The sequence below is a fragment of the Fusarium fujikuroi genome, chromosome FFUJ_chr05 (assembly GCF_900079805.1).
Source record: "Fusarium fujikuroi IMI 58289 draft genome, chromosome FFUJ_chr05".
In the NCBI taxonomy this organism is placed as follows: domain Eukaryota; kingdom Fungi; phylum Ascomycota; class Sordariomycetes; order Hypocreales; family Nectriaceae; genus Fusarium; species Fusarium fujikuroi.
The window spans coordinates 2,710,742-2,728,648 of NC_036626.1; the positions used below are offsets into that span (position 1 = coordinate 2,710,742).

The 17,907-nt window shown below is 37.9% G+C and overlaps 3 protein-coding genes; all 3 read left to right on the forward strand.

Moving 5' to 3' along the window:
• Nucleotides 1-959: 959 nt before the first annotated feature.
• FFUJ_07602 (phosphatidic acid-preferring phospholipase A1-like protein) lies at nt 960-4,400 on the forward strand (the record flags this gene model as incomplete). XM_023577873.1 has 8 exons in its annotated part: nt 960-1,575; nt 1,625-1,704; nt 1,760-1,793; nt 1,845-2,583; nt 2,641-2,873; nt 2,936-3,344; nt 3,395-4,186; nt 4,247-4,400. 8 exons carry the CDS (start codon nt 960-962, stop codon nt 4,398-4,400), a joined length of 3,057 nt encoding a protein of 1,018 aa, XP_023430867.1.
• An 805-nt stretch (nt 4,401-5,205) lies between these two features.
• FFUJ_07603 (probable RPO31-DNA-directed RNA polymerase III, 160 KD subunit) lies at nt 5,206-9,751 on the forward strand (the record flags this gene model as incomplete). XM_023577874.1 has 4 exons in its annotated part: nt 5,206-5,297; nt 5,375-5,486; nt 5,546-5,695; nt 5,753-9,751. 4 exons carry the CDS (start codon nt 5,206-5,208, stop codon nt 9,749-9,751), a joined length of 4,353 nt encoding a protein of 1,450 aa, XP_023430868.1.
• A 338-nt stretch (nt 9,752-10,089) lies between these two features.
• Nucleotides 10,090-11,334, forward strand: FFUJ_07604 (uncharacterized protein; the record flags this gene model as incomplete). XM_023577875.1 has 3 exons in its annotated part: nt 10,090-10,116; nt 10,172-10,682; nt 10,733-11,334. The coding sequence occupies 3 exons, from the start codon at nt 10,090-10,092 to the stop codon at nt 11,332-11,334; spliced, it is 1,140 nt and encodes a 379-aa protein (XP_023431504.1).
• Between the last annotated feature and the right edge of the window lie 6,573 nt (nt 11,335-17,907).

The window sequence follows — 17,907 nt, forward strand, 5'->3', positions numbered from 1 at the left end:
AAAAAGATATAAGGCCGCATCCCCAATTCTGTGCTTCATCTTCAAGATGCTTTTTGGCATGAAATCCGGGACTGTTATATAGTCGTATAAGTAAGTACCTTACCTAGTGGCTTGTGGATTCTCCTCTCACCTCAGTATTCGTTTGCCGACGAGTTCTAGAGAATTCGGTTGAGAAGGGAGACTTGAAGTAAGAAAATCTTGACACGAACATAGAATCTTTGAGTAAAATTGCCAGTAAACAATGTTAACCCTACCATGCGGTACCTTATTCAACTTCTCACGAGTTGAGTCACTCAGGGCCTTCTTTAGGTTAAACTGGCATGTATTACTTTCTGAGATAGTCTCCATGGGCTTCAAAGAAGATGGTATTGACTTAGATATTAATGTCATTTTAAAGCTGGGTTAGGTTACCTACCTGGGTACCTAGGTACTAGTTAAGGTTGCCAGGTACTAAATATATTAAATGCATCCAATGCTTCGGAAACGCTTCGAATGACGGCGGGTTTCACAGGTACCTTATATAGTACCTAGATAGGTAGGTACCAAAAGCAGTTAGTTCAACGCAGGAGCCTGTACTAGTGTCTGGAGCTGGAACGTCATCTGGCTTTCACATGGAACATACTTCGTACATAGGGTACCTAATAATATCTAACCTGCCTTTTCTACCAATCTACTAGTCTTTGGGGGGTCAATGTGACACTTCCTGTCAAATTCACCAAGAAATTAGATTCATATCTACGCGTTTTGCAATCTGGAATTATTTATTTCACTTCATGTCGCTCTGAAGGCTAAAACATTAGTTACGAGATATCCTGGCCCTGTCGCATATCGGTGAGCCACTCGTCACACTGGCTCCATCACTCCTCGCAACCCACAAGCTTCCCAGAGCCTTAACATCACAACGGCTTGCAACGTCGAAATTTGGATGGTGTGTATGTTCGCGGCCATTCAGTGTGAATATGGCACCAGGAACGGCCGAGAAAAAGGTCGAGAGGTCATATCTGAGCTCCGCTGTTGATTCTTTTAATCCTTGGGCTGCTAGTCGCAGCACAACTCCAACTCAAAAAACAAAGACTGAGCAGGAAACGTCAACGGTTGCAACCTCAGCAAACCCTGATGATCACAGCATAACCCACATTTATGGGCAAAGCCTTCGAACATATCCATCAGGATGCCCTCCTCTAAAAGTTCAGTGGTTCCATGCTGTAGATGTTCCCAAGCGGAAACCTCGCCTCAGCAAATCCACACAGCCGGAAAAGCTTTCGACACAACCAAAGAAGTACAACTCGTTTTCCTCTTCGGATTCCAAGGCCTTAGAAGCCGAGTATCAGAAGCTGCTCGAGGAACTAGAGGAGGCCCGGACTCGAGCACCTGGAGATGTGCAGACGGCCCCGAGAAAGCGCAAAGCTGATGTTGCAGATGACACCGCAGACGGACTTGCAAACCAGGAGCGCGGGCTGTCTGGATCGCAGTCAGCTGGAGTTCGTGTTCCCGTGAATGAGGACTTCTTATTCGACGTTGACATTGAATGCCGGGAATTGGCTCCTGTATATTGGCTTGGCCCAGTTTATGATGGTATGCCGCTGTAAAGTTCTTAGTCTGAATACTCGCTAATCGATGGTAGTACGCAGAGGGACATGGTTTTACCACGAAGGCTCTAACTTGCGCCCTTGCGAAGAGAATCTAGCCGCTCAGCTGGAGGAGGTATACTCAATATTAAATGCCACAATTGTCGTGCTCGATCTAACTATGTATACAGGGCTACCTCAAGCTGAAGCCATGGCTATATCCCAGTAAGGCAAACTAAACTTTCATTTGTAACTTTTGACTAAAACACTGTACAGCAAGAGACCGCAGTCCATCAGGAGCTAGAAGGAACCTCACACCGAAAGCGTCGCAAGAGAACTTACATGCAACAGCTCAGGGTGGAGCCGAGCAAACTGGCCAGACGCCAGTTGCTGATGGTTCTACAACTGAACCATCGTCTCGTGGCCAAGCCCAGCCCCAGTCATACCGATTATTTGGAACATACATGAACAGTTTGGCCACATACCATGATGCAAGCACTGCCTATTTAAATACGGATGGTATGCTTTCTTGGGTGACCTCTTCTATGTACCAAAGATTCGCTGGTGGGAGCTATATGAGCGGAGTGAGACTGGTTCGCGGCTATTCAGAACCTAGCAAGAATAAAGAAAAAGACATCGACACCGACAAGGGCAAGAGGGAAGAGAAACAACCCAAAGCAGCTGACTCAGGTATTCTGCTGGACGAAAAACAACAAAAGAGTCTGAAGCGAAGATCAGCTCCGCCCACCACCCGTGCTTCACATGAAGACCTTGCTCAGAATGGCAGCGACAATACTCCGACCCAAGATCCTCGGCGCGCAACACTTCAACGCCAGCTTTCTTCCCTCCTTGAGGGAGAAGGAAAGACAAAAGCGGAGAAGGAAGAAGACATACGGAGGCGTGAAGAGCAAGAGATACAAGACGATTACAATGCACAGGTCGGCGAAACCCAAGGACGTGAAATCGAGCATCTGGTGCTTGTCACACATGGTATAGGTCAGCTCCTTAGTTTACGGTACGTCCTATATGCAACGACTTGTGATTATCCTCAACTGACTAGTATTATTATTAGAATGGAGAGTGTCAATTTTGTTCACGATGTCAATGTCCTCCGCAAGACAATCAAGTCAGTGTATGCCAACTCAGCAGATCTGAAAGCATTGAACTCGGAACTTGGGGCTGGACCCGGTAACTGCAGGGTACAGGTTCTTCCCGTTTGCTGGAGACATCTGCTGGACTTTCCCAAGAAGCGTGAGAAGAAGGGAGAGCGTGACCTGGGAGATGTAGACGATGATGAAGATGAGTGTTAGTATACACACATCATATCCTTGCTAGCCGCCATGTTGCTGACTTGACCGATACTGTAGATCCATCCTTGGACGACATTACTATCGAAGGGGTGGCATTCGCACGTTCCCTGATCTCGGACCTTGCCTTAGATGTTTTGCTATACCAAAGCTCGTACAGGGCTCAAATCTCGAGGATTGTGCTAAATGAATGCAACAGAATCTTCAAACTATTCAAAGAAAGAAATCCTGATTTCAGAGGAAAGGTTCACTTGATGGGCCACTCTCTGGGTTCCGCGATTCTCTTTGATTTACTTTGCCAGCAAAAGCGGGATCAGTCCGCTGAGCCGAAGTCTGTTCTACGGTTATGGCCAGCTCAGAATATTTCAGAAACACCCAACAAGGACCATGATCTCAGCCTTGAGTTCAAAGTCGAGGATTTCTTTTGCCTGGGTTCTCCAATCGGTCTCTTTCAGATGCTCAAGGGACAGTGTGTCTCATTATCCCTAGAGAAACGTTCCAACACTAACGTGATTTCAGAACAATAGCGGCCAGACACCGCAACGCATCATCTGACATCAGAGATATTCACGGGGGAAGTACACAAGGGGAATGTTTTCGAACCGCACCGCTTTCTTCAGGAGTAGAGCAGATATCCCCCTTGACTGGTCTTCCTATGTCTGTCTCATCACCAAAGATTCAGCAGCTCTTTAACATCTTCCACCCATCTGATCCAATTAGTTACCGCCTAGAGCCGCTGATATCTCCGACTATGTCTACACTCAAGCCCCAACTGTTACCATACACGAAAAGAGGAATATTCGGCAATGTCGCCCCACAGGGATTGACGGGAATCGGAGCAAAAGTCGGACAGAGCGTTAGCGGACTGTGGTCAAGCCTCAGTGCTGGCATCGCCAGTAACCTGCTCAATCGATCACTAGGCTTGAGTAACGAAGAGGTTGCACGGATTACCGCCAGCGCCGAAGGCACAGGCCCAGAGACAGGAGCCAAGACAGCAAACCGAGACGTGCCAAATGCTGCAGAGAAACGGGAAGCCACGGATGCACGTATGAAGAAGCTTGCGGACTCTGCGTCTGTGTCCGACTCCGGAGCCGGTGACCGTAACCCGACACTGATCGACGAAGAAATCGAAACCTTGTATTCCAATTTCCAAAAGAATCGTGCAGGGCCAAATAAGGACCAGGAAACAACAGGAACAGGAATAGAAAAAGCAACAGCTGACGACGATAAGAAGGCGCGCAAGATGCGCAAGGAAGAAGCTAAAGTCCGAGCACTCAACCGCAACGGCCGAGTTGACTATAGCATTCAAGAGTAAGTACTTTGCCAAGCACAGTAATGCGAAAAGCAAACAAAGGTTAACGTTGGACACAGGAGCGTCCTGGATTTCAATCCCATCAATACCATTGCATCTCACATGGCTTACTGGGCTGATGAGGACGTAAACCATTTCGTACTCTCGCAGCTGCTATCGAACAGGTCGAGTGTGAAGAGGAATGAGACTGAGCCTCCATCGAAGAACGAGTAAACTAGAAGTTGGGAAGGACGATACAATATGGAGATCTGGCAGAGAACATCTCAAAGTCGTACAATGTGGAATGTCGCTTGTCAACCTCGAGAGCCAACTTCTCGAGCACCTGTCGAGTTGGATTTGATAGGTTTATATTAGTAGATTTATGCAATGAACTTGGCTACTAATCTAACTTGGGTCGTGCACCAAAAGTTTAGAAAAATTGGAAACATAGAATTATAAAAGGCTGAGCTATTGATACTCACCCTATTCGCTCAAAGATGGTAAAGTTTTTGGCTGGACGATAGATGCTTGTGCCTCTTCATGTTATCCAACATAAGGTATCCATATCAAGTATCCTCCGCCGAATGATTCATCCTACTGTAGTGCCTCTATGACTCCCGTCTTACTTCAACAGGCGGGGCCCTTCGAGCCTGAGGTACTTTGGATGCTTGGGTGGCTGGCTGGCACCCCGCGTGTCGACAGTATGGTGGGGTACGACACTAAGAACGGGACCCTCTTCGCAGGTGATGGAAATTTTGCGACGGAATCCACGCCTCTCGACCTTGGACATTGCATTTTGCGCTGCGACCTCCAACCTGTCTGGTCATGTACATCAAACTCGAAAGCGCAACACTTCAGGAAGCTTTTAGCCTAAGCCTGTCGTGATCCAAACCCACGGCCACTGCGTATTGCATATCTTCAGACCCGCGATCGGCATCTCATACCTTCCGACGCTTCCAGCACCCGAGCTCGCAGCTTTTCGCAACAACCCAACCCTCAACCCCACGACACCCAAGAATAAATACTGCTGCTATCAACGATGGCGATCGCTGCATCCGTTGACAGCCCCGTCAAGCAGCAGCTTGTGGATAAGCTGCCAAAGCGGTTCAAGGGCATCAAGTTTGGTATCCAGTGAGTTTGACTTCGTGTGGTGGCATGGTCACCACTCTTATCTTGGTCCCCCAAGCTGACTTTACAACCTTGGTTAGATCCAATCAAGATATCGCCAACCAAGCTGTTCTCGAGGTTTCCGACCGTTTGCTCTATGACATTGAGAATAACCGCGCTCCATATCGCCACGGCCCTCTAGACTCTCGACTGGTATGTGATGCTGTTAACGACTTGGCAACAGTAATAGTTCAATTCTCATTCTATTTTAGGGCACATCGAGTAAGCAAGGAAGATGTTCGACTTGTCAAGAATCCCTCAAGGATTGCAATGGGCATTTTGGCCATGTCCGTCTTCCTTTACCCGCCTTCCATGTGGGCTATCTTCGCTTTATTATGTCAATTCTCCAGGAAATTTGCAAGGTAAGCTAGCCGTTCTTGTATGAATGACTCCTATATAGAGAGTTAATGCTTTCCTAGGACTGCGGCCGAGTCTTGCTCGAAGAGCCCGAACGACAACAGTTTCTCAAGGAACTGAGACGACCGTTTCTGGATAACTTGCGACGGACCCAGATATGCAAAAAGATTAATGAGCAGTGCCGGAAGATTAAGACGTGCCCTTACTGTGGCTCTCTGAATGGCCAAATTCGAAAGATCGGTGTTCTCAAGCTTGCTCACGACAAGTTTGTTGCTTACAATAAATCAACTGCTGTGAAGAAAGTCCCGCCAGAGAGCAAGATAAAATTTGACAACTCCTTCAACGAGGCAAAACGCGAGAACCCAGAGCTGGACAAACACCTCAGGAAAGCTATGGAAGACCTCAACCCCCTCAGAGTTCTCAATCTCTTCAAAATGATCAGTCCCACCGACTGCGAGCTTCTAGGTCTGGATCCCACAGAAGGACGACCAGAGATGTTTATCTGGCAATTCCTGCCCGCTCCCCCTGTCTGTATCAGACCATCCGTCGCTCAAGACAACGCGAGCAATGAGGACGACATCACGACCAAACTAGCTGATATCGTGTGGGTTAGCGGTATGATTCGGTCTGCTCTGCAGAAAGGCTCTCCAGTACAAACCATCATGGAACAGTGGGAGTATCTACAGACTCAGATTGCCATGTATGTCAATAGTGACGTTCCTGGCCTTCAACAACCCGGGTTTGGTAAAGCCACGAGAGGTTTCTGCCAGCGTCTGAAGGGCAAACAAGGTCGCTTCCGTGGCAACCTTTCCGGAAAGCGTGTTGACTTTTCAGGAAGAACCGTCATCTCCCCTGACCCTAACCTTGGTATTGACCAAGTTGCTGTGCCACAACTAGTTGCGAAGAACCTGACCTACCCAGAAAGGGTTCAGCGACACAACCTCGAGAAGCTTCGCCAATGCGTCAAAAATGGACCAGACATTTGGCCAGGAGCCCAGCGGGTCATAAAGTCAGATGAAGGTGGCTACTTACAATCTCTCAAATTCGGCAATAGAGAGTACATAGCTCGAGACCTCAAGTTTGGTGACATTGTTGAACGGCACCTTGAGGATAACGACATTGTTCTCTTTAATCGTCAACCTTCTCTGCACAAGCTAAGTATCATGAGCCATCTCGCCAAAGTTCGCCCCTGGAGAACCTTTAGGTTGAATGAATGTGTTTGTGGACCTTATAATGCCGACTTCGACGGCGATGAAATGAACCTTCATGTGCCACAGACGGAGGAGGCTCGTGCCGAGGCCATCAATCTGATGGGCATCAAGCACAATCTAGCCACACCAAAGAATGGTGAACCTGTCATTGCTGCTACTCAGGATTTCATCACAGCAGCTTTCCTGCTCAGTAGTAAAGACCGGTTTTTTGACCGCAAGACCTTTACCTATCTCTGCATGCACATGATGGACGGGAAGACACACCTGGACATGCCACCTCCAGCCATTATTGCACCTCAATCGCTGTGGACGGGCAAACAACTCTTCAGTATGCTCATGAGACCCAACAAGGACTCGCCTGTCAAGGTCAATCTTGACGCAAAATGCAGAGCTTACAAAGCGCGACCTGGCCAATGCCCCGATATGGACCCCAACGACGGATGGCTTGTTGTCCGCAACTCGGAAGTCATGTGTGGTCGCATGGACAAGTCGACTGTCGGAACTGGAAAAAAAGATTCAATTTTTTATGTGATTCTCCGTGATTTTGGACCAGACGAAGCTGTCATTGCCATGAACAGGCTGGCTAAACTATGTGCGCGGCAACTCACAAACCGAGGATTCTCGATCGGCGTGGGAGATGTTTTCCCGACAGAATCACTAAATAAAGAGAAGGAGAAACTTGTTGCTGTTGCCTATAAGCAGTGTGATGACCTGATCGAAACATTCAAGGCAGGAAAGCTTGAGAAAGCTGCTGGCTGTAACCAGGAGCAGACACTTGAAAACTCCATGTCGGGTATTCTCAGCAAAGTTCGACAGCAGGCAGGTTCTTATTGTGTCGACACATTGAGCCGGAACAACGCCCCCCTGATCATGGCCAAATCTGGATCGAAGGGCTCAGATATCAACGTGGCGCAGATGGTCGCTCTTGTTGGGCAGCAGATTATCGGTGGTTCACGTGTTGCGGATGGGTTCCAGGATCGGACGCTTCCACATTTCCATAAGAACGCTCGGCAGCCCCCATCGAAAGGATTCGTCAAGAACAGTTTCTACACTGGCCTGTTCCCCACCGAATTCATCTTCCACGCCATGTCAGGCCGTGAGGGTTTAGTCGATACGGCTGTCAAGACCGCTGAGACTGGTTATATGTCTCGACGATTAATGAAATCGCTCGAAGATTTGTCTACTCAATATGACGATACTGTCCGGACGTCCGGAGGCGGGATTGTTCAGTTTCAGTTTGGTGCAGACAAGCTTGATCCTGTGGATATGGAGGGCTCGGCAGAGCCAGTTCATTTCCAACGAACATGGACCCATGCCGAGAGTTTGACAGTGGATAACAGCGAGACTTCCATGACACCAGAGGAGATTCGATCCTTTTGCAATAGAGTGCTGGAAACTGAACGAAGGCGGTATGTCAGGCGCGGGTTACTGCATAATGAGATTTTGGATTATGGAGATACGAGTGATTATGGTATCGATGAGCACGAGGGTGCTCGAGGATTCCTCAAAGCGATTGAACGACATGTGGAAGGGCTGGCGTCAAAACTGGAGACCGTGCGAAAGCTGGCTGGATTCAAAGATGGTGTCATGGTAAGGTCGACTGCTCAAGATCACGCGGACCGAACTGCCAAGGTGACGCTGTCAACTCTTCGGCTCTTCATCAAGATGTGCCTGGAGAAGTACAAGAAGGCGCATGTTGAACCCGGACACGCTGTCGGAGCTGTGGGAGCTCATTCAATTGGTGAGCCAGGCACCCAAATGACACTCAAAACATTCCATTTTGCTGGTGTCGCAGGTATGAGTATCACGCAAGGTGTTCCCCGAATCAAGGAAATCATCAATGCGTCAAAGGCCATTAGCACACCTGTCATCACATGCCCTCTCGAGAACAACGAGCAAATCGAGGCAGCTCGGGTTGTGAAGGGGCGAATCGAGAAAACATATATCTCGGATGTTTTGCGGTTCGTTGAGGATGAATGGCGCACGACAGAAGGCAACGTTGTTCTACAAATTGACTCCGCCGCTCTCTCAGATATGCACCTTGGCATTGGCCCTTACGCTATTGCTGAGGCTATTTGCAAGCAGCGCAAACTTAAGGTGCAAAGAGATGATCTATCAATCGATGGAGAGCGTATTATTGTTCGCGTACGGGACGTGACCGATCCGGCGACGAAAAGGACTACGGCTCGCAGCAAAGCTGCCACCGCTGAGACTGGAGACATGCTGTTGAGGGCCAACTTCTTGCGCCGCTCACTTCCCAATGTCCCCATCTCAGGTTATTCTGAAGCCACGCGAGCGATCATTCAAACATCGGAACAGAGCACTCATACTGTGCTCGTTGAAGGCTACGGTCTCCGGGAATGTATGACAACAGAGGGTGTTATTGGCACAAAAGCCCGTACCAACAATGTCATGGAGTGTCGAGATGTACTTGGTATTGAAGCAGCTAGAACCACCATTGCTGACGAGATTGGTGAGGTGATGGGAGATATGGGCATCGATCCGCGACACATGCAACTTCTCGCTGACGTTATGACCTACAAAGGTGAAGTTCTCGGCATTACTCGTTTCGGGCTGTCCAAAATGCGCGATAGCGTTCTACAGTTGGCTTCGTTCGAGAAGACCCCGGATCATCTCTTCGAAGCTGCAGCTGGCATGAAGACGGATCAAATCGAGGGTGTCAGTGAGTGTATCATCATGGGACAAACAATGTCGGTCGGCACTGGTGCATTCCAAGTTGTTCGTCGCTTGGGTATAAGGGAGGGAGATATCAAGCAGAAACCGACGCTGTTCGAGGATGCGTGGACAGAGGAGACGGCGCTTAAGCGCAAGGCTCGTCGGAAGGTCTGAGAACAAGTCTGTATCTACTGTACTGGATTATAATGCGTGGCTTGATGGATGCATGCCGATATAGCGATACCATAAGGATTTGTTATTTTAGCACGGGGACGAAAGGTTATAATATTATGATCTTTCATTCATGAGATAAAAGAAAATTCGCAAAGCAGTGGTAAAACCCCCCTAGTCCTTTTTGAGGTCACATATCTCTCCTGGTCTCATGGAAGACTGAGGCAAATGTCATTTCGTCATACTTTGAGCCACGTGATCTCACTACGACATGGCACCGTGAATGCCACACTAGAGGTTAAGTATCTTAACAACATCACCACTCTCAGAAGACCTACGTCATGTGCGGAAGATATGCATTGGCCCTGGTGGGTATTCATTGAAGTGTAGATTGACAGTGAGTTTGCTAAGCATGACTTGCAGCGGCCGTCCCAAATCCGTCAGATGCTCGAGGAAGATGGACTAGAGATTGATGAAGCACCAGAGGATACCGGGGATGGCGCCCCTCGAAGCAGCTATAACTTTGCCCCAGGATATCACGGTGTCGTGTACCGCGCCAGCATATCAGACCACAATACGACACGAGAAGATGAACAAGGTGAGAAGCAGAACGACGCCACTCAGGATCCCAAGGACCAAAAGGGCTATGTCAAGTACAAGCTCCAGTCAATGAAATGGGGTCTTGTGCCTTCGTGGACAAGAAGGAAACCAGCCTATGGGTCTATGTTAAAGACCATCAACTGCCGTGATGACTCCCTCAGCTCACCTGGGGGAATGTGGGCCAGCATAAAGACTCGCAAAAGATGCATCGTGATTGCTCAAGGATTTTATGAGTGGCTCAAAAACGGAAAGGAGAGGTTGCCTTACTACGTGACGCGAAAGGATGGACATTTGATGTGCTTTGCCAGCCTTTGGGACCGCGTACAGTTTGAAGGTAATGAAGAGCTTGCGAGGTGTCACTAAAGCAAGGCTGACATCCGACAGGGACGGGAGATACATTGTACTCATACACAATCATCACCACAAGCACCAACTCAAAACTCAAGTTTCTTCACGATCGTATGCCGGTGATCTTTGATACTACTTCATCGAGTATTGCGACATGGCTTGACCCATCGCGAAAAGAGTGGTCCGATGAGCTGCAAGGACTTCTAAAGCCGTTCGAAGGAGATCTGGATGTTTATCGAGTTTCTCAAGATGTCGGTAAAGTCGGCAACAACTCACCCACCTTTATCGTCCCATTAGACAGCAGGGCGAACAAGTCCAACATAATGAACTTCTTCAATAATAACCACCCAGAAAATCAAAAGTCATTGCAGCCATCGATGCATGGAGGAGCTCAAGCCTTCAAAGAAGATAAGACGCCCAGTAGGATAGTTCAAAAAGATACAGGACTTGGTCCTAAGCAACCGACAGCTAGAAAACGCAAGGCTGAAGAGAGTCTTAACCCCTATAATGCTCTAGAGGGCAATATAGAGCGTAAATATAGAGATGGTATTAATGTATTAAAAAATAAAAGGCAGAGTAAAGAAAAAGATAAAAAGGAAGAATTTAAAAAAATAACTAACTTTTTTCAAAGTAAATAATAATATATTTTAATTTAAATTATTACTTTTTTATCCCCAGTTTAACTTACTGCTTCTTTACTGATAATACTTTATTTACTCTTAAATATAAGGTTAATTAGTTATATGCCTAAATATATATATTTAATTAATAAAGTTATTATTAACTTTAAGTTAATTTTACTTTTGCTAACTAACTTATATAAAGTAATAAAGTTAACTTAATTTCTTTAAACCTTTAGTTTAACCTTATTATTACCTTATATTTATTTTTAATTTTATATAATTTAAAGGATATAATATATATATTTAGCCTTAATAATTATATTATTAAGCCACTTTTTATATAAGGCTAAGTTATTTATTAATATAGTTAGAAAAGCTACCTTTTCTATATTAAGAGATAAGCCTTCTTTAATAGCCCTTTCTAGCTTCTTTAACTTAAATAGCTCTCTAGCTAGCTAAACTAAATAAACTTAATAATCTAGGCTAATCTAATTTATATAATTAATTAAGTTAATTAAAGTATAATTAAAAATAGCTATTTTAATTAAACTTAATAGGCTTTTTAATAAGAAGTTCTTTATAATAGTTATAGCTATTATATAAATCTTATAGAATTTTCTACCTTTAGTTTAATTTAATACTAATTTAATTACTGCAATAAGGTTATAATTAATTATATAATAGCCTTAATTAAATTCTAGGCTCTTATATATAGTAGGTATTATATTAATAGCTATAATTAATATTAATAACTGTAATTAATAAAGAGAAAGTTAAGTTAGGGAATATACTTTATAATAGATTTAGCCTAGTTAAATAGGTTAATTAAAGATCTTTTAGCTAGGGTAAAGGAAAAAGGCTAATATAGCTATTAAAAGGCAGTATTAATACTACTTAATTAAGGCAGTAATTATACTATTAAAGTAAATAAACTTTATAAGATTTTAATCTTTAAGATATAGGCCTACTATAAAGGCCTTATTATTTAAGCCTTTATATATAAAATTAATAGCTTAATAGCCTTATAAAGCTAATAGTAAGGGAAAAAAAATACTTTTTTATTATTATAGTTAATAAATAATAAATTAAATAACTATAATAATATTATAATAATTAAAGCTTAAAAAAGTAAATGTTATAGTGGATAGGTAATAGCTAGGTAGGCATAATAGTATTATATTAACTAAAGCTTAAAGAAGTAGGATTTCTATCTAAAGGGTTTTTATAATAGACTTAAAGGGGTCTTAAGATTATATAATAGAAGGCCAGTTAGCCTTATTATTAAGGCATTATTATAATTATCCCCCCTTTTTTAGGCAGCTATCTTTAGTTAGGTATAATTATAATAGGGTTATAGAGTTATTAATATCTCTCTATTTTATAGCTATCTTTTATTAGCTTTTTATAGTAAAGTTAGATATTATAGCAGTAAAAGGTTATATTTATAGCATTTTCCCTATATAAACTATTAAACTATTCTCTATAGCTTTACTAAGATACCCTTAAAAATATATATATATTAGGCCTATAAATTATAGGCTATACTTTTTATTTTTTAGGCTTTTATAGGCTTTTATTTCTATCTTATCTATAGATATTTAATTCTCTTTTTAATTTAAGCTTCTCTCTTTTTTTTTCTTTTTTTTATTTTATATAACCTTATTAACTTATATACCTTTTATTCTTACTTTTTATCTATAGCCTATATCTCTTTTATTTTAGTTTTTAATTAACCTTTTATTTTTTAATTTTATTTTAACTTCTTTATATTTATTACTATAATATTTAATAATAAGTATATCTATTTTCTATTCTTTATGGCCTTTAGTTTCAAGCTATAGGTCTTCTATTATCTCTTTGGCTTTACTATATCTAAGAATATATATATTTATTATATTTATAAATACTGTAATTAATTAGTAGCTACTTTTATAGACCTTAAGGTTATATAGAATCTATATTACTTTTATAATATTAAATATATTTTTATTAACCTTAATGCCTTATACTATAAGAAATGCAATAAATATAAATATAGCTACTACTTATATATTTCTTTTTTATTACCTTTTATTACTAATTTAATTAATTTCTTTATAGTCTTATAGCTATAATTAAGGGAGATTAAGTAAATATCTACTATACCTTTAATTTTATCTATAAGGCTATCCTTTTTATAAATAAGAAAAACTATCTTAAATTCTATTATAATACCTATATAGAATTTACCTATACCTTTTACTAATTATTAAAAGCCTTTCTATACTTAAAGACTATCTATATTATTAACTTTTTAATACCAAATCACCCTTAGTTATAAGGTAATAGTATTCAAAGAGGTATACAGGTTTATTTAAAGGTAGGCCATAGTGTTATTAGGACAACACTAAGGCCCGGATTAACTATTATCCTGCTAGTTAGGATTCTTATATATTATACAGCTAGCCTTAAAAAGACCTTTCTAGCTGTCCTTAGCTTTATTAAATAACTCTAAATAATACAATTCTATAATTAATTAATCTATTTAAGTAAGCTTTACTAGAATTTACTTCTTTTAATTGCTTTTTTATAGTAATTTATTATTAAACTGCTTTAAATACTTTTTATAGAATAACTCTATTAGTTCTTTATCTATATTAGTAGTCTTTACCTATTAATTATATTTAAAACCCTAGCCTTTTTATTATATAAGAAATCCTTTAAAAGGTATAGCATTTCTTTCTTATCTTTATACCTTCTATTTAATAATAAAGTTAACTTTATAGCAATTCTTATTAACTAATTTGCCCTCTATAGGACTAAATTACTTATTAATATAGTTATTAATATAAGCAGAAATAAGATACTTAATAGAGATTACTAAATATATTTTCTATTACTTTAAAATTTCCAGTTTATAGGCTAAGTTATTAATAACTTATTTAATAAGAAAAAGACCTATTTTCTATTAAGACTACTTTTTAAAAGGTTTACTAAAAAGATAATATCTATTATAAAGTTATAGATATACTTAATCTCCCTATTTTAAGGTAATAAGGCAATACTTATTGTTATACTAACGCTTTCCTTTTATTACTATAAAATCTATTGCCAGTTATACTTCCTTATAAGTAACTTCTTAAAGATAAGGAAGATCTATAATATCCTCTATAGGCATTACTATATTAAAAGCACTTATAGGTTTAAAGCTATAAATAAATTTATATGCACTTATTTTAGTTCCTATATTATAAGCTCTATTAAGATTCTATTAAAGTGCTAAAAGAATATAGGATTAATTAAAAAGAGGATATTTAATATAATAAAAGTGCAGTATAATTTCCACTATTTAGTTTCTCTATTTAGATAAACTATTTACTTTAGGATAATATATAATAGTTATTATAAGCTTGCAGCTAAATATCTCCTATAGCTTTTACTAAAATATAGAAGTAAACTTCCTATTATAATTAAAGATAATTACTTTAAGGATACTTTAGTTAGTAAGAAGTAGCTATTTTAATAATATAATTGCCTAATCCTTAGCAGTATATATAAAGTATTTAGGTATAAGAAGATATTATTTACTTACTATATAAATAACTATTATAAGCTAATTATAAAGATTAAATCTTAAGATAGCCTATAGACTTCTAGCAGAAGGGACTAGTAAAAGATCGGTAATAAAGTTAATTGCAATTATATATATTAATATAATAGAAAGATAAATTAATATATAGTTACTAATTCTTTATTAATAATCTATCTATTCTAAATAATATATCTTATATCTATAAATATATTTATAAATTCTTATAGTTAGGTTATAAATTAATAATCCTAATAGTTCTTTTATTATTTTCTTTATATTAAAGTAATATTAATTATTATATACTATCTTTAGGATTTTATTAATTATAGTATATAGAATATAAAGTTAAAAATATCTATTAATTTGCTTATAATATAGTAGTCTATCTTTTAAAGTAAAAGGTATACTATACTTTAAAGTAAAAACGGTATTTTTATTATTTAATTAATTAGTATTAACTGGCTTATTATCTACTTTAAGAATTATCTTAAGAATAGGCAGATACTTAATATTATTAATATATCCTTAAATAAATTTATCTTTTATCTCTTAAAATATTAGTAATTCTATACCTATATATATATTATTAAGCGCAATATAATTAAGGTAAAGTCTCTTAATATTTTTATTAGTCTTTAAAGCTTTAAGATAACTAAAAGCATTAAGGATAAAGTTCTTTTTTCTAGAAATATAAAAGATATATAAATTATACTTTAAGAGGTAAATAGAAGCGTTAATAAGATATTAATTAGCTTTATTAATGCTAGTTATATTAAAAGTTATCTTCTTTATAATTTACTTTATTACTAAATAATCTGTAAAGACTGTAAGTAATTCCTTTAATAATTTAATATATGCCTTAAGTTGCTTTATTACCTAAATAAATACTGCTATCTTTAGCTCTATAGGTTTATATTAAGTTTTAGCCCTAAATAGAGTTTAGCTAATAAAGTAAATAGGTATAACTATATTAGATAGGATTTATATTCCCTCCTTCTAAATATATCTATTTTTAATATAATAAAAAATAGCTTTAAATCCCCTTTAAATGCTAGCATTTAGTTAAAGAAAAAGATACTTTTTAGGATTAAAATAAACTAATCTTTAACTAAATATAATTTACTTTTAAATTATCTAGAAGGCAATCTTCTCTATTAAAATAGAATTATAGTATATATTCTTAATATATAACTTTCTTTTACCTCTATTTCTATTAATAATCTTATTAATTTTTCTTCCTTCTGCTAATAGTATAACCTTATATTTCTATAGAGGCTTTATAATCTTAACATAATAGAAAATAAGATATTAAATATATCTAGTAGTCCTAATATACTGCTTAAAAGCAGTAAGCTACTATAAAAACTTTAGTTTAATAAAGGCTATAACTCTTTCTGCTATTATAAAGAGACTAAAGGCATTAATATAAAATCCTAATACTTAAGTGCTTAAATAATTAATCTAACTTTTTATTAAAGAGATAGATAAGTTCTTTAAGATAAACAGTTTAAATAAAGTATCTATATATTAAGTGTATTTAGCAGCAGACTTTAAGAAGATTATAATATTATTAATAAAGGCATAATAGAAACTTTAATATAGATATAAAAGCCTATCTATATAGTATTAAATATATACTAGCAAATTGTAAAAGCCTATTAAAGTAATAGTAAACCTTTTTAAGCCTTTATAACTTATAATTATAAATCTATCTTAATGCTTTAATATTACCTTAAACTAAAAGAAAAATAATAAGATATTAATTACTAAGATATATATTATTCCTCTTAATATAGCAATAATATCTTTTTATTTTAATAATAGATAGCTATTAAGAATTATTACTTTATTTAATGCTTTTAAATTAACTATAGCTCTCTCTTTAAGTTTACTATTAATAATTCTTTAGATAATAAATATAGAAGCAGCAAAAGGTATAGGCTTTATAACCTATTCTATTTGCTTTTAATTATAAAGTCTATTAAAGATTTAATTAATAAGATTGCAATCTTTAAGTCTATAGGCATAAGGTCTTTAGGAGACTCTCTATTTATGCCAGTTATCTATAAGAGGTATAATTATTAGCTTATCTTTAGGTATATAAATAAATCTTAAGTTAATCTATAAAGTAATATACTTAATATAAAGGTCTTAAACTTATTATATAAAGCCAGATCTATTATTATAGATATAAATTCTATTTTAAGTTATAATTTTAAGAAGATTAAGTTATTTTTATATATATACTTAATATAAGATATAAAGTATTATTAATATTAATTCTAAAACTGTTACCTCTAGCTCCTTAATAAAAGAGAGAGTTAAGCCAGTTACTGCTAAGGTAGCTAGTTAATTACTAAAAAGTTCTATAACCTTTAATAGTAGTTACTTTTTCTTATTTTTCTTTTGTTATTTATATAATAATTCTACTTCTTTAATATCTTTAAGGATAGCACTTCTTATATCTTATATTATATTTATAGTAATATAATTATTATCTATCTTAAAAATAGAGACTTAAGGAGTATTTATAGCCTAAAGGATAATCTCTTTAGTTACTATAGTGCTAATTTCTAGTATAAGATTAATTTTTAATAAGATTTTAATATTTATAATATTTATAGTACCTTTTAATATCCCTATAGTTACTATACTAACTGTTGCCAGTAGGGTAAAGGCAGTAGCCTTCTATATACTAGAAAAGTATATTTTATCTTTTTTATATTCTTTAATATTTCCTAACTTCTATTTTCTCTAAAAGGTAATATCCTTATTAAAATTATTAATAATTACTATACTAGAAGCTATATTTAAGTTAATAAGTATATTAAAGGCTTCTGTAATGCAGCTATTAAATATAAATATTCTTTCTTTAGGGACTTCCTTCTATAATGCCAGAATAAGATATATCTATCTGGCAGGTATTATTATTAGTTATGCTATAATAATATAATAGCTAACTTAATAAGAAAGCTAAAAGATAGTAAATAAAATATAAAAGTCTTTAAGACTTATAT